Below are 14,319 nucleotides of genomic sequence, written 5' to 3' on the forward strand. Positions count from 1 at the left end.
TTTTTTGTTGATGACAAAATTATTTTAAAATTGCGGTTCATTCTTCCTTAATTAATATGGACTAGAGTAACCTCCCTTTTAATGGAAATCTCAGGAAAAGAGGAAGAAAACAAACAAAATGGTCGTGAGGTACACACAAAACAGATTGTTTTCGTTATATAGATATGTAGTCACCATTATATAGTGTAGTGTATAGTTTGGGGTCTTTGAATTCAGGAAGAGTACCCTGTAGTACCGTTATGACACTTATTTTCTCTAAAGTTCGAGCAGATGTTGCTAAAGATTTTGTATTGAGATTTCCCGAACATTTTGATTTTACCGGCATGTTGTGTCGTATCGGTGAGGATTTTGGTGTCAGTGTGATAAAAGGATCCGGTTTTTATCGTTTGGAGGGTCAGTGGTTACCGATAGGCCAAATTCATGAAGCATTGACCAAAACACTTGCTATGTATGAGGCGTCGGGAACGATACGAGCTGACAATACCACGGAACGATGTAATGCCAAAAACTCCAGAATTACGGATTCGCCCACTTCACGGATTGAGTTGAATACCAAAGTTGAGTCACAGTTGGAATCAGATGCAAAGACGGACAAGGGACCCGATGTGAATGTTAAGGATATGGACCGTGATGATGATTGTGGCGATGAAAATCACAAATTTAACTCGCTGAAAAACACCATATCTGACATTTACACATCACTTGTCACAGAGGGGGAAGGCATCACCACTAATCATCACAATAATGCCCAAAATGACGTTCAAAAGATGAAAGACATAGTTGTATTGGAAGAAGATAAACATTTACCACTAGTGAAGAAAAATCTTACGTTCATTGAAAGTTGCCGGGTTAATAGTTTCAATGACAAATTCGCACTTTCAACATTAAAAATAAATAATTGCTGTACAACTAGCAATAAATCTTTATCTGGAGAGAAAAACTGTGATAAAATTTCATCTGTGTCTTCAAAACAGAGAGAAATAGTGGAACAACCTGACAAAACGTCAGTTTCAATTAAAAAGTGTTATAAACGAATCAAAATGGATAAATGTGAAGCTGATAGGCACGGAAATTTGGTAGACAATCTTGGATCACAAGAAGAATTGAGATATCAATGTGTAGAATGTAACTTTACCCACAAAAATCATACTGCTGTAAGACAACACTTTTCACGTATGCATCGAGTGGAGCCAACCAAATGTAATGTCTGCCAAAAACTCTTCCCAAGTAAGAGATATGCTAAGCGACACTGTCGTTTGGTACACAGGGACTCACAATACTGCTGTGATGTCTGTGGTAAGACATACAAGTTTCTGCAAACTCTTGAAGGCCATTTGAAATCTCACAGAGTTGGCTATGTTAAACCTGACTTTCCTTGTCATATGTGTGAAAAGATATTCTCTTCTAATCATGTTCTAAAATGTCACATGAAGTCTATACACTTTGGAGAAAATCGTACATATTTGTGTCCAGTGTGTGGCAAATGTTTTACCACGAAACACTCTCTGAATATGCACCAGAATGTCCATTCAGGAAGTCGTCCTTTTACTTGTAAAATTTGTGGAAAATCTTTTACATATGACTCGGCTCTCAGAGATCACAAATTGATTCATTCAGGTAAAAAAAACTTTGAGTGTAAAATTTGCAATAAAGCATTTCAGCAAAGATCTGGATTACAAATGCATGCAAAGATTCATGACGAGAAGAAGGCCTTTGAGTGTAAAGATTGTGGACGTGCTTTTATACAGAAACAGTCTCTGCAGAGACACGAGCGATCACATAAAGGGGAAAAGCCATTCTCCTGTAAAGTGTGTGGCCGATTCTTTGGTGATTCAGGAATCATTCGTCGTCATTTGATAATGGTACATAAAATCAATAAAGATGCCAAATCTTGGAGGGAAGATATTGTTGAGAAGGGTCGAAAAGACCCTGAAGAAGAAAGTCAGAGAATCACCAAGGAGAATGGCATTGGTGCAGATTTAATTGAAAATTTTGAGCAGAGCAAGAAAAAATCACATGAACCAGAAAAACGTAAGACTATTGAACATGTAGACACTGAAACTAATCAATCAAGCATTCCTTGCCCAAAATATCAGGAAGATGGTGGTACAACTGTGCAACCTCAAGGTGACTCGGATAATCTCGAGACATTCACCACATCTCCAACACATGAGTCCCCATCTCCAAACTTACTACAGGGGACAGATGAGCCAAGATATCTCTCTGATCCCCAATCATTTATCACCAATGACTATAGTCGCACTTTGCCTCTCCCCTCACAACTATATCCCCATGGTACTAGTTTGGGAGTAGAGGCAACACCTAACAATGGTTTTCACCATCCACACTACCTAAACCCTCCACTCTCCAGTCACGTGGACACTAGTAGGTACCACTTTCCCATGACTTGCTCTCAGCATGCTATTAGTATGGTGTCAGATGCCCGCTACACAATGACTCAGATGGAACCTCCCAGTCTTAATCTGCCGCAGGTAGACAGTGTTTTGAATAAACATTTACATGATATGGAACCTCCTGAAAACTTGTCCATATCATCCCTCTATGCCTACTACACAAATCTAGCATCACAATATCTCAGTGTTTCCCAATGCCAAGGCTATAGTGGAGAAAATCACATTACCACTGACCAGGAGTAAATGGATCACATTCCAATACTCTGATCAGATATGTCTGAGTAATGAGCTATGTCATCATCCACTCACTCCAGTCATAAGACATGTCATCTTAAGGCATCACACTGATTATCCTCCATTAAACCTACCTTAATATGATAAGTAATAAAATCCTTACAGAATTCAACTTCAAATGTAATAGATTTTGCTGAGCTACATGTAGCCAGTGAGTCATATAAGACAAAAGGCATACAAGTATTTATCAAAACCACCGACAATTGACAGACAACATACATTTATTAATATTATGACTTTTAATAAAATTTGTAAAACTGATATCAACACAGCCCAAGAATTATATCTCGAGTTAAGAGATCAAGTTGTATTGAGGAAGTCACAACACATTAGTATTGACCAAGGACAAAGGGGTCACATTAGATTTGTGTGTCATACCACATCAACACAGCCCAAGAGCTAAAGGATCACGTTTAGTTGCAGAGTTTCACCCAATCAACCAAGTTAATTGAACTAAGGGGTCGCATTGAATTGTGGAGTCGAAAAGGGGTCAAGCCACATCAACACAGTCCATGAACTAAGGGGTCACACGGAATAAAGGGGTCAAGCTACATCAACACAATCCATGAACTAAGGGGTCACACTGAATAAAGGGGTCAAGCCACATCAACACAGTCCATGAACTAAGGGGTCACACTGAATTAAGGGGTCACGCCACATCAACACATTCCATGAACTAAGGGGTCACACTGAATAAAGGGGTCACGCCACATCAGCACAGTCCATGAACTAAAGGGTCACACTGAATTAAGGGGTCACGCCATACCAACATTGTCCATGAACTAAGGGATAGCATTGAAATGAGGCATTGCACCACAACACTGACCAAGAATTAATTAGTTACCTTAAGTTATAGAGTCAACCACATCACACCGGATTCGGAAACAGATGTAACGGTATGTATGTATACATACAAATTGATGATTGTTGATTTTCAATTATGTTTTATAGTAAATCTTACAATATTAAATAATGACTTTAGTTGGTCTTCTTTACTTTCGATGCTCAGCAATGAGGAAAGCTGATTAACTTGTTCTGATACAAACCATCCATCTACCAACATCAATTCCTATCGCGCAAAATGCATATATAGTTTGATAAAAAGAGAAATATCTTCTAACCACTGTGGTAATACAGATTGCAATCTCTTCGAGTAAAATTTAGCTTACAGATTATTGGGAAGAGTTGTCTACCCTTTAGCTGGTGGCATTTGTTCGGTAATTATAAGTTTATAATCAGCGAGAATCGTGCGAGAAATGTTCATATTACTGAAAAAATAAGTATCGGCGTCAGCGTCGGATTGCATTTAATTAAGTGATAAACACCATGGTTCAAGTGAGATTTCGACTGTTTGTATAATGAAAATATGTTTCCAGATTTGTTGAATTTGACAAAAAAAAAAAAAAAAAAAATCCAGAAGGTATTCACCGAGAGAGTTGTCGGAGTGGTTGTTTACCAATAAACCACAGGAATCTGAATGCTTTTAAATAACATTATCCCCGGTAACAATACATTATTTACGTGTTTCAATCTATTTTCGTCTTTGTTCTTTTGTTTTGTAAGAGAGTATATAACCATATACTTCGTTAGTACTTTGATGCACGTTTTATCGGTAAATGCGAGGTGTATTTGGAAATTAATTAACTGAATTACAATGAACAGTGTATATGCTTTTTTGCAGAATTTGGACGGTAAACGGAATAACTCAAACAGGTTGAATTTCACAAGCACGCGATCAAATGAGTTGATCAATGAAATCCTTACATTAGTTTGTTTTAAATTGTGAGGACATTGAAGAGAAAATGTAAAAAGCCCATAATATAACACTTGGGATCTGTCCTGTTTCAGTACACTCTTCCTCCATCCTCGATGTTCCCGGGGTTGCGGGCACTTCTGCACCATCGGAATGGACGAGAACATAATAAATGCCCTTGATATCTGTCCGTTACAATACATTCGTCTTCCATCCTCGATGCTCCCGGGGTTGCGGTCACTTTCCCTCTCGCACTATCGTTATGGATGTGAACATATGGAATGCACGTGAGATCTGACCGTTACAGTACACCCGTCATCCATCCTCAGTACTCTGGGGTTTCAACCGCGTTCCCTCTCTATACCCTTGGGGTTGAAGAAAACGTATTGTACTCCCTCTATTACAGCACTTGGGATCTGTCCGTTTACAATATACTCGTTATCCATCCTCGATACTTGGGAGTTATGATAAATTTCCCCCTGCACCCCCGGAACTTTTCACCGCAACAATTTAGCACAAGCGAAGAAGTAATTTTAACTGATCTAAAGAGTGTTTCTGTAGAAGAAAAACTGACCAAAGACTGACGCGCTCATTTGAAGATTAACATCACCCAACTTCACAGGCAGTACAATAAAGCGTTATGCACCCTTGGAATTCGTTTGATGTATATCAAAGGATCAAACAAGTCTTCTCGTCTTATACACAAGGTGCATCCTTTCCTTGTCTAAGAAAGGACCGGGGGCTGGTCACGAGGACAAACAATAAGAAAGACTTCTAGACAACACTCAAGGAACGAAGCGAAGTTCACGTCTCGCTCTAACTGTTTGTAAAACGTGTCTATCCTGATGGATGATATTAAAGACACTTGAAAATCGTGGCTGTTGTCAATATTTCGACATGAACATGTGTCGATATGTTCTAGTGTCAGTATTTTTTCAATAAGAATCATTTTTAAGTCGGTCGAGTTCAGATTGAACTACCAAATGAATACTATTATTTTTATTTAAAAAAAAAAGTTCTTTTTAGAATACCCGGAATTCTTTCTCACCTATGTACGATTTAGCACCAGTACTACAAGCATATAGCCATACGTGGACATAGTCATAATTTATAGAGGGGTTATCATACCAAGTGATGCCCTGCCGAACCTAAAAAACTAAGTAATTAGGAATACAGTATAATTATACCATGGTAATGTCTACAGCACAGACGCGTCATGTCGTTTCTTAACAAAACTTCATACCCAAGACGTCACCAAATGTTTAGGAAAAAGTAAGTTTAACACGTTTCTCTGAACTATATGTATCACTCTTGCTCAATGTTAACTTTTGTCACACTACAGGTGAATTTTTTTCACGTTTTGCAGATTGCCCAATGCTACAAGGAACTGACAACTCTGTTTCGTAACTTGCATTTTTCTTTGGCATTTCGGAACTCGTTCTAAGAGTAACATTTTAAGTGTTGATTATTGACGTAAACCTTGTACGTTTTCACTCCTTCAATGAAAAGTTATGAAAACAAAACGGCCTTGTGCGGTATGAAGATTTTTCAATGCCCGTTAGTGTGCTTGGTGATTTTGTTGTGGTTAAAATTGTTCTCATTTGAGGACGCGGCATTATTTGGACTGACCTTTATTTACATGACTGTTGTCGTCGATGAAGCCAAAGACGCTTGCTCTTTGACCTTTTTTCCAGAGTTTCAATGTATATCTATTTGTATTTGCCTTCGTTTCAGCGAGTTTGAGTACGCATTTTGTTGGCATATTTTGTTGTTTTGAGGAAGCCACTGACGTGTAGATGTTTACTTTTTACTCACAGATAAAGATGAGCTTATTTAGAATACTGTTTCCACCATAACTTTGAATATACTCAACACCCGACTTTTTATTCCACAGAATATACTTCAGTGGTAAACAAGTGTTCATGTTGGTGCCTGGTGTAGGAAGGATTGTATAATGTTTTCATAACATAGGAGTAGATTATGCTGAAACTAGTCCCTTTTATTTTTTTTTTTTGCAAACTGCATCGTGTTGAGCTATTGACAACTAGTACAACCTTATTTACTGATCATCATGTTTTATTTCTTGAAAGGTTTAAAACAAAATAAACATTGACAATTTCACAGGTAAATAACACTGTTGACAATAAACTCGTGTTTCCTTGTTAAAATCTCCTTTATTTTCCGTAGGAAATTTGAAATACAATTAACTTTAACTATCTTTTCTTTGTTATAAACACAAATGTTAGGTGTAAATCTGATATAACACAATCTTTTGTAAGGAACTTATAAATCTACAAAACTGTCATAACTTTGAGAAGCCAAAGTGCTTTGAATGCGTTCTATATCATGTTAAACAAAACGTAAAACACGATTTTCACGAACAACAAAATAAAAAAAAAAACAAATAAAAAAAAGACAAGTTTTTAATTTAACTTAAAAAATAATAAGGCAACCTTTCTAATTTTCAACTAATTTCATATCAACACAGTAAGCTTGAAAAAAAAACTACTTGTGAAAATAACTTCATTGTGAATCAAACGATAGATTATTTATGAAAAGAAAAACGGATGAAAATGATTATTGTTTCAGGAAACAATTCAAAATAAAGAGTGGAATCGCTTTCTCTGTTCTGCTTTACTAAATGGCAAGAAATTCAAAAACATTGTTTTGATTATTGGTTCGGGTTTAACAAAGAGCATGCTTTGAGAGGAGATCGTTTGAAGTGGGAGACATTATATTTTGAATGGATAAAGTGATTATCACGCAACAGATTCGGTGACCAAGATACATAATTGCATTGTTAGGTTGAACTTTATCTGATTAATGATTAATTACACAACCCTCATGTGAGTCTTAACTGACTTACAACGCCTACGCAAATGGACAGGTACTGATTTACCTACGCAAGTATATTTGTGAATGAATACCTTGAACGAGATAACTACATGATCTAATCCATCTGCCAGGTGACAATAAAATCTGTTTAAATCATAAAAATTACCGTTATGGTTTTCTAATAAAATTAAGCAAATTCAATATAAAACGAGACAACTTGGTACCATACTTAAACAATGTCTATATAAAAAAGTTTTTAAAAAGTCTTAACGCAACCTAAGTTCCATTATAATATACAATAATATACATGTTTAACGTTGTTCCCGTCAGAATATAAAATAAGAACGCTGCATCATATATACCTTGCTTTTTACATCAGTAGAATACATTTAAATACAAACCAATGAAAGGAAATGTATCAGTACACTGGCTACATCAATGAAATACGAACATAAATCAACAGCCAAGAACTGGAACAGTTTAAATAGTGTTCTCAATGTGCAAGCTAGAACGCTTCACATGGGAGACGTTTTAGGGCAACTGAAAATTTGCATCAAATCTGGTTAACCTTCATGCTTTCTGTGAATTTGGTTTACCGTAAAGTACTTTGAGAATTTATTTTATCTAAATACATTTCAAGAACTCGGTTTATCCGAATGTAATTTGGTTTATTTTGATGGATTTTGTTGTTTAATTACGTTTACCACAAATGTATATCTGACCATGAAAGGAAATGGAATTTGATGATGTTGAAATATTTTAACATTGGATAATATTTCATGTTTGCTCACATTGTTTACAGTTTATAGTCTTCTCTGTGTACGTTTCAATTTTCAATATTTGTAAACATCCTCAATCAATTGTTTATGTTTTGAATACTATTTGTATTGTTTCTATATTCTAACAATAATCAACACATAAGTGTAGCATAATTGTAGCTGTATGATCCTACTTTGTGTTTGATTTTAATTTATGCATTTTTGATATTATTTACATTTTCACTATCGTACATTTTATATTTATGTTAAGAATGTAATAATAAAAATTTTACGCGTTGATTTTTCGGTATGTGACCTGTCGTGTATGCTGTGTTGACAAAGTTAAAATGTGACTGTGTTAGACATGATTAGAGATCAGGATGTCAACATTAATTGCTATATAAAAATTCCGTATGAAAGATGTTTTGCATATTGTGTATATGATACATTGAAGATAAACAACAACAATTGTACTGATATGCACTAAAGATGTTCTCAACACTGAGAAAATATTAGTCTACATACAACATTGAAGGTCAACATACCTAAAGGACTGAAATTGTTGATAAACAACATCAGATCTTGTAAATATATTACACCAATTAAACAAAAGATCGATTAATTCTGAAATACAGTTGTGGTTTACTTTAATATTGAATAATACATGCAGGTCAATACCCTGTTCCATTAAACGTTAGTTTTCATAGCCTTAAAACATTCTTTGGATTTTTATAATAATGCATTTGTTGTAATATCATATCCTTCGTTGTCAATTGTCGTACCCTTTTAAGTCTTTAACCGCCGCCACGAACGAAATGAAATAGTAAGAAACCTAAGATTTTAGAAAGTTTTGTTCAAATTTATCCATACACATTATAAAAACTGATACAGTTTTGATTGTCATTTTCTACAAATACTGTTTCATGGTTATCATGAAAGACATTTTTCTTTTAATGATCGCATATTTCATCGAAGCATTTTCATTTAAACACAATACGAATATTTGGTAAAGGAATATGAGGACAAAAACCTCCAATAACATGACATGTTTGCTACACTAAATAAAAACACAACTAAAACGATTAAGTATTTGTTCTCATACACCTGGAATAAAACAATAATTCTATATCAATCACAGGTTCACTATGTTGTGCTTTCGTAGTGACATTATAAGCTTTAGCTTTGTGACTACACAACATTCTGTGAATGTTCTTGTGCTATACTACACATATTCATGTTGCTATTATATTACATGAAATGGCAATCGTGTCACTCCACTGAACACATTTAACTCCCTTACCGGCGCTTGGTATGCCCCTCATCAGGTACTCGCCTTCTGGTAAGGTTTTAAATCACAAATGACAATTGACGCAGACGGTGTGTAGAGGACATTTCATCCAAAACCACTGATAGTAAAGAAACAAAGGAGCGCAAATACGTTTATTTAAATGAAATATTTAAATGTGATGTTATAGTCTTATTTTATACAGATATTGCCAAACGAACGATTTCAAAATTATAAACTACAACAAATAACGATATTCGAATGTCCATATTTTTTTAACCATTTCTGGAAAAGGGGAAAATTGGTGAATTGTTCTCATTAACACCGTCTTTTGTAACAGCTCCAGGATGTTCTCTAGCAGCTGCGTTTAACGTATTGGGCTGGAATGTCCACTCTACCATAGTCATGGCTACATCCACGGTGTATGTGGATGATAAATTCAATTAGTCGTTTTTAAGTTTATATTAAGTATACCAATTACAGCTACACTGGTTATCAGCCTGTGGCTCGTAACCAGTGCTGAAATATTTCAAAATTGATTTAACGTTGAATCGAGAACTAAGTCGAGATTTGTTATCTACATATAAAGAATAACGACCCCGTGTTGACAGCGTGGGGCCAGTGTGTTGCTTCTATAGCTTGTTTCCTGTTTTATCAAAATTTACACTTCCACTACTAGAGGCATATGTAGGCAGGAGATTGTCCCTTGGCGAGGAGGTTTCTTTGATATTCAGGTGATTGGTAATACATTTTATTTTACTTAGGTCTTCCCCGTCACGTATCTGATTTTCCTTCAGCTGTGGTGTTGTGCACGCAATGAATCTCTGGAAACAAAAGCAAACTCTTGCATTATGTTGTATAATATATATGTATTGCCATATATGTCTTTGGGCTCTTAGTTGAAATTTGTGTTTCAGTGTATGCTATTTTATCGCAATTAAAGTCGTAATATTTACAGGCTGTTACTATGGAGTTTGATATTTAACAAATACATTTGGAATAAGAGTGCAGGAAAAAACCTACTGGTTAATGGAAACGGATTTTGTTCCATATTACACGTATCCTACCTGTTGTATCGTGCCATCAGCATCATAAAGACGCTTAACCATAATGATTGGAATCCAGACGACAGATATCATAGCAAGCATCCAACCGATGCCGATTGCCCATGATGGATAGTTGTATGTTATGTGCTTCCTCTTATAGTCTAATTCAGAGTAACTGACGGCTCCCATGATGAAGATGCTCTGTCATAACCAGAAAAAAAAATTGTTTCACATTACGAACTGAGTAGAGATATAATCATCGAACTGAATATGGAAGACTAACACATTTAAAACATAGTTACTAAGTCTTAGTGGTCCCAGAAAGAAAGATATTTGTTTCAAAATTTTCAAACTTTTCTGCTAATAATAATCAAAATTTGAAACCAACATCACCACCAAACAACTTTAATGTATGACAAACGTGACTTTTCTTTTTTCCCCGACTATATTTTCTTTGCTTGATTAAACACGCCAAAATTCTTTCATTCAAAGTGATCATATATAAATTGAACTTTCACCTAGAAAAATTAGATGTTTTTGGATAATAAGACTCCGTTATAGATATCAAGTTCTCACGGACGGAAATAATATGGACAATTTTTTCTGCTAATGCTAATTCCAGTCTTCATGACATATTGTAAATACTGTTTATACCTATCTATGTCCTTTGGTTATCTATTTTTGACTTTGAACTTCTGTTTTTTGTTGTTCTTTTACTGAGTTTTTCTCGGTTAAATACTCTTCGACAATAGTTAGTTTGAATCACTGTTTTATTTCACTTTGGTATTCTTTTGTTATTCCACTAAACTTACCATTGTAAATGCAGGTGTGATGAACATCCAGACAACTTTGGTCCATGATGGTAATCCGAACCCAAACATCATCTTTATGTTGTCATAGAATCGATCAATGCCTGTTAAATACAATAAAAAAAGATGCTTATAAAAGCAAACACGTCCTCCGACAATGGTATCATATTATATCTACACACAAGTACGAATATTTCCTATATTTCTGCTTCTATCAAGGTCTACTTAAATAGTGTTATATACTTACCCCGTGCGAAGAGATTTGGTCTAAATGAAATAATAACATTTTAGTTATTTATCATGCAATATCTGGTCCCCAATATCGACCAATAACGAGAGAAATCTACATGCACGTGAATTATAAAAAAGCACTGATCATCGTTTAAAAACATTTGTAAAAACGCGAAATATCCTTTGTAGTGATAATATATATATATTGTACAGTAGCTAAATGTAGTACTTATTACAAATGTGTTTCCCTATTTATCCGATACAAAACTAATTCAAAACCGTAAGAAGCATGATGTTGCATAACATGAAGAAACGAGTAGTTCAGTACAAACTTTATTGTAATTGTGTTCATAAAAAAATGCACACATAAACATATAATATGCACACAGAGATATGTATAAAGTCATGTTAGGTTTTCAAATTTCTCCCAAACACACAAAAAAAAAATAAAATAAAATGAAAAATAGGAACGTAGTTTACTGATTACATGAAATTGCAATTGAATGATACCATACGTTATAATTACATATTTACAGAAATCATTAGATTTATTAGTAAATGAATAATGATGATAATCCATCAAGCCAACGACGTCATAAATTTAAATAATGTCAAGGTGATATTTAGCAAGTGCGAGTTAACATTAGTTGGGTGGATAAAACAGCTTTTCACCAGTTCCCTTAGGGGTAACATGTTCAATGCATGGGTTACCCCCGCTGAATCAAAGTGGTGCGGCCATTCAGTCAACATTACTGAAGTTCGAACATACTTAACAATAGCAACAACACAGACAGCACTGGCCTGTACCGAGTGGCGTTATTACCGATGGATATTATAGGGAGAATCTAAACATCCATTTAAACGTTTCACTGATTATACACCGCGTGTATTTAAGAAAAAAAAACCTTTTTATCCTGAGTAATTACACCTCGTCAATTATCTGTGCAATAACCAGTACAAAAATAGCATAGTTAATTAGAAAGAAATGTCAATTTTATTACAAAGAAAGTTTCATCCACTGTAAAACGTCTCGTTCAATATAAATTTAATACGCATTAAGTCCAGTAGCAGTAGCAGTTGTATGATTAAGGGAGTATTAAGTGTAGACTGTAATAGGAGTTTAGAATTATCAGACAATATGTGAATCGGCTTTACAAACTCTGGAGGCGAAAATCCAAAGTATTAGGCACTTCATGACAGCGTGTAAATGATAATAAAAAAATCAATATTGTGCCAATCAACACTGTGATATAATTAGGTAAAAGAGTCCTAATTGTAGTTAGTAAAGCAATGGCTACCCATGTTCGTCGTTAGTACATCAAATTCTGCAGAAATTGGGTTCTTTGGAACATTCTTGGCTCAATTGTTTCCGTGTTAATACTAACCCTGAGAGGCTCACTTGTCTATAGGCGAAATGGGTAAACAAAGAGGAACCTAACAGGCACGACGGCAGGCGAAATGGGGAATTGTTTTGGGGCCAAAAATAGATGGTGCCGTCATTGTTTGGGAGATCCATGTGGTTAATGCTTTGTTGTCATCAATACAACAGAACAAAAGCTGATATTAGTATTTTGACTTAAGATGGTATTTCTTAACACTCATTGAATTTTCAAAGAATTCAAATATTGCTTTTGGAAAGCTGTTTTTGAATAGTAAGAATGTTGCTTTATTTCTTTGGCATGCCACACACATTGTTTTAACCAAATGAATCTCCTAGGGGTACAACATACCGTAGATGTAAGCTACCACGATGCACTCGAAGAAGGCAACAACGAGAACAATTCGGCTCGCAGAGTAGTAGTCGAATAACTGAAATACATACATTCCGCCCTGTGGGACGGAGTCATCCTTTAGTTAAACACAACATAAATATTTCATGTATCTTTATCTTTTATTCTATGTTCGCCTAATAGTCCGCTAGCATTTCCGCACAGAGCAGATTAGTATTTAACGATATTGTGTACCACTGCGCCAATACGCCATTATCTATAGCGTACCAGACTCCCCATATTGCGCCTATCGCGTATAAGTAGAATTCCCATCCCTAGTATTTCCCTATTCAAAAACTGGTAAATCCCTTCCCCATCCCCCTATGCTACACTATGTATGCACCATAAGTAATAATGTCTAACAAAAGCACTATAACCCTTGAGATAATGATTGAGTACATGCAAACAAAGTACGTCGTTTTCTTACCTCTGTCACCATGGACAAGCCGATGAAGAAACATATAACACAAACAATGGCAATAAATATTTCTCTCCTCCGACCGACCCTTAGATGTTGTGGATAACCGTCCACTACGGCGGTCACAAAACCTTCCACACCTACAAACTGTAAACAGAATCATGATGAAATTAGTGAGATTTCAAAGAAATTTCAAAGATAACAAATCATATTCTGGATTTGGTCCATATATCTAATTCAGATATTGCTCCATTTTCCCATTTAGTTTTCGTTAAAGCATATCATAACAATCTTAGGATGGACAAGGTTTGGTTAAAATGTTTAATTTCGAAAACGCAGCTTTAATTTTCTTTCCACATTTACCGAGTGGATTCACAAAGACGTTGTTATCTTCCCCAGGCTCATAAGACATATTAAGGCCACATTAAGAATAAAAGGGAAATGACTTATTGACATTGTCATTTAATATTTACATACCTGACTATCTAGACCCAACAACAGTACCATTGCAAAGAAAAGAACAGCCCAAAGGGGCGCGACTGGCATCTGTCTGACTGCCTCCGGGTATGCGATGAACGCCAATCCAGGTCCTAAATAATAATTAAAAAACACATGAATTTATGTACTGTACATATGTGCTAAAAAACCCAATTTTATTTTATTTTCATTCTTAGCAGCTTGTTCATGGCTTACTAGCAATGACTTGC

General features: G+C 35.4%; 2 protein-coding genes across 2 annotated transcripts in view; one reads left to right on the top strand and one right to left on the bottom strand.

The window, feature by feature from the left end:
* Positions 1–239: 239 nt before the first annotated feature.
* On the top strand, positions 240–2,657 carry LOC132563524 (zinc finger protein 93-like). Its single transcript, XM_060228271.1, has 2 exons — positions 240–1,063; positions 1,109–2,657. The coding sequence occupies exons 1-2, from the start codon at positions 240–242 to the stop codon at positions 2,655–2,657; spliced, it is 2,373 nt and encodes a 790-aa protein (XP_060084254.1).
* A 3,859-nt stretch (positions 2,658–6,516) lies between these two features.
* LOC132563399 (sodium- and chloride-dependent taurine transporter-like) overlaps positions 6,517–14,319 on the bottom strand; it is a 38,362-nt gene continuing 30,559 nt past the window's right edge. Inside the window, exons 9-14 of the mRNA XM_060228165.1 lie at positions 14,090–14,202; positions 13,622–13,759; positions 13,156–13,255; positions 11,198–11,298; positions 10,407–10,586; positions 6,517–10,163 (exon numbers count right to left, since the gene is read on the bottom strand). Coding sequence (XP_060084148.1) covers positions 9,972–10,163; positions 10,407–10,586; positions 11,198–11,298; positions 13,156–13,255; positions 13,622–13,759; positions 14,090–14,202 — 824 coding nt within the window. The 3' untranslated portion in view covers positions 6,517–9,971. The remainder of the gene's footprint in view (positions 10,164–10,406; positions 10,587–11,197; positions 11,299–13,155; positions 13,256–13,621; positions 13,760–14,089; positions 14,203–14,319) is intronic.

The sequence above is a fragment of the Ylistrum balloti genome, unplaced genomic scaffold, assembly GCF_031769215.1.
Source record: "Ylistrum balloti isolate Yb309-2 unplaced genomic scaffold, AGI_CSIRO_Ybal_v1 Utg369674, whole genome shotgun sequence".
NCBI lineage: Eukaryota > Metazoa > Mollusca > Bivalvia > Pectinida > Pectinidae > Ylistrum > Ylistrum balloti.

Excerpts from the sequence above, each read along its gene's own strand:
- LOC132563524 (XM_060228271.1), top strand. The coding sequence starts at position 240 with ATGACACTTATTTTCTCTAAAGTTCGAGCAGATGTTGCTAAAGATTTT. Across the intron at positions 1,064-1,108 it reads GATAAATGTGAAGCTGATAG|ATATCAATGTGTAGAATGTA; the intron begins GCACGGAAATTT and ends AGAAGAATTGAG.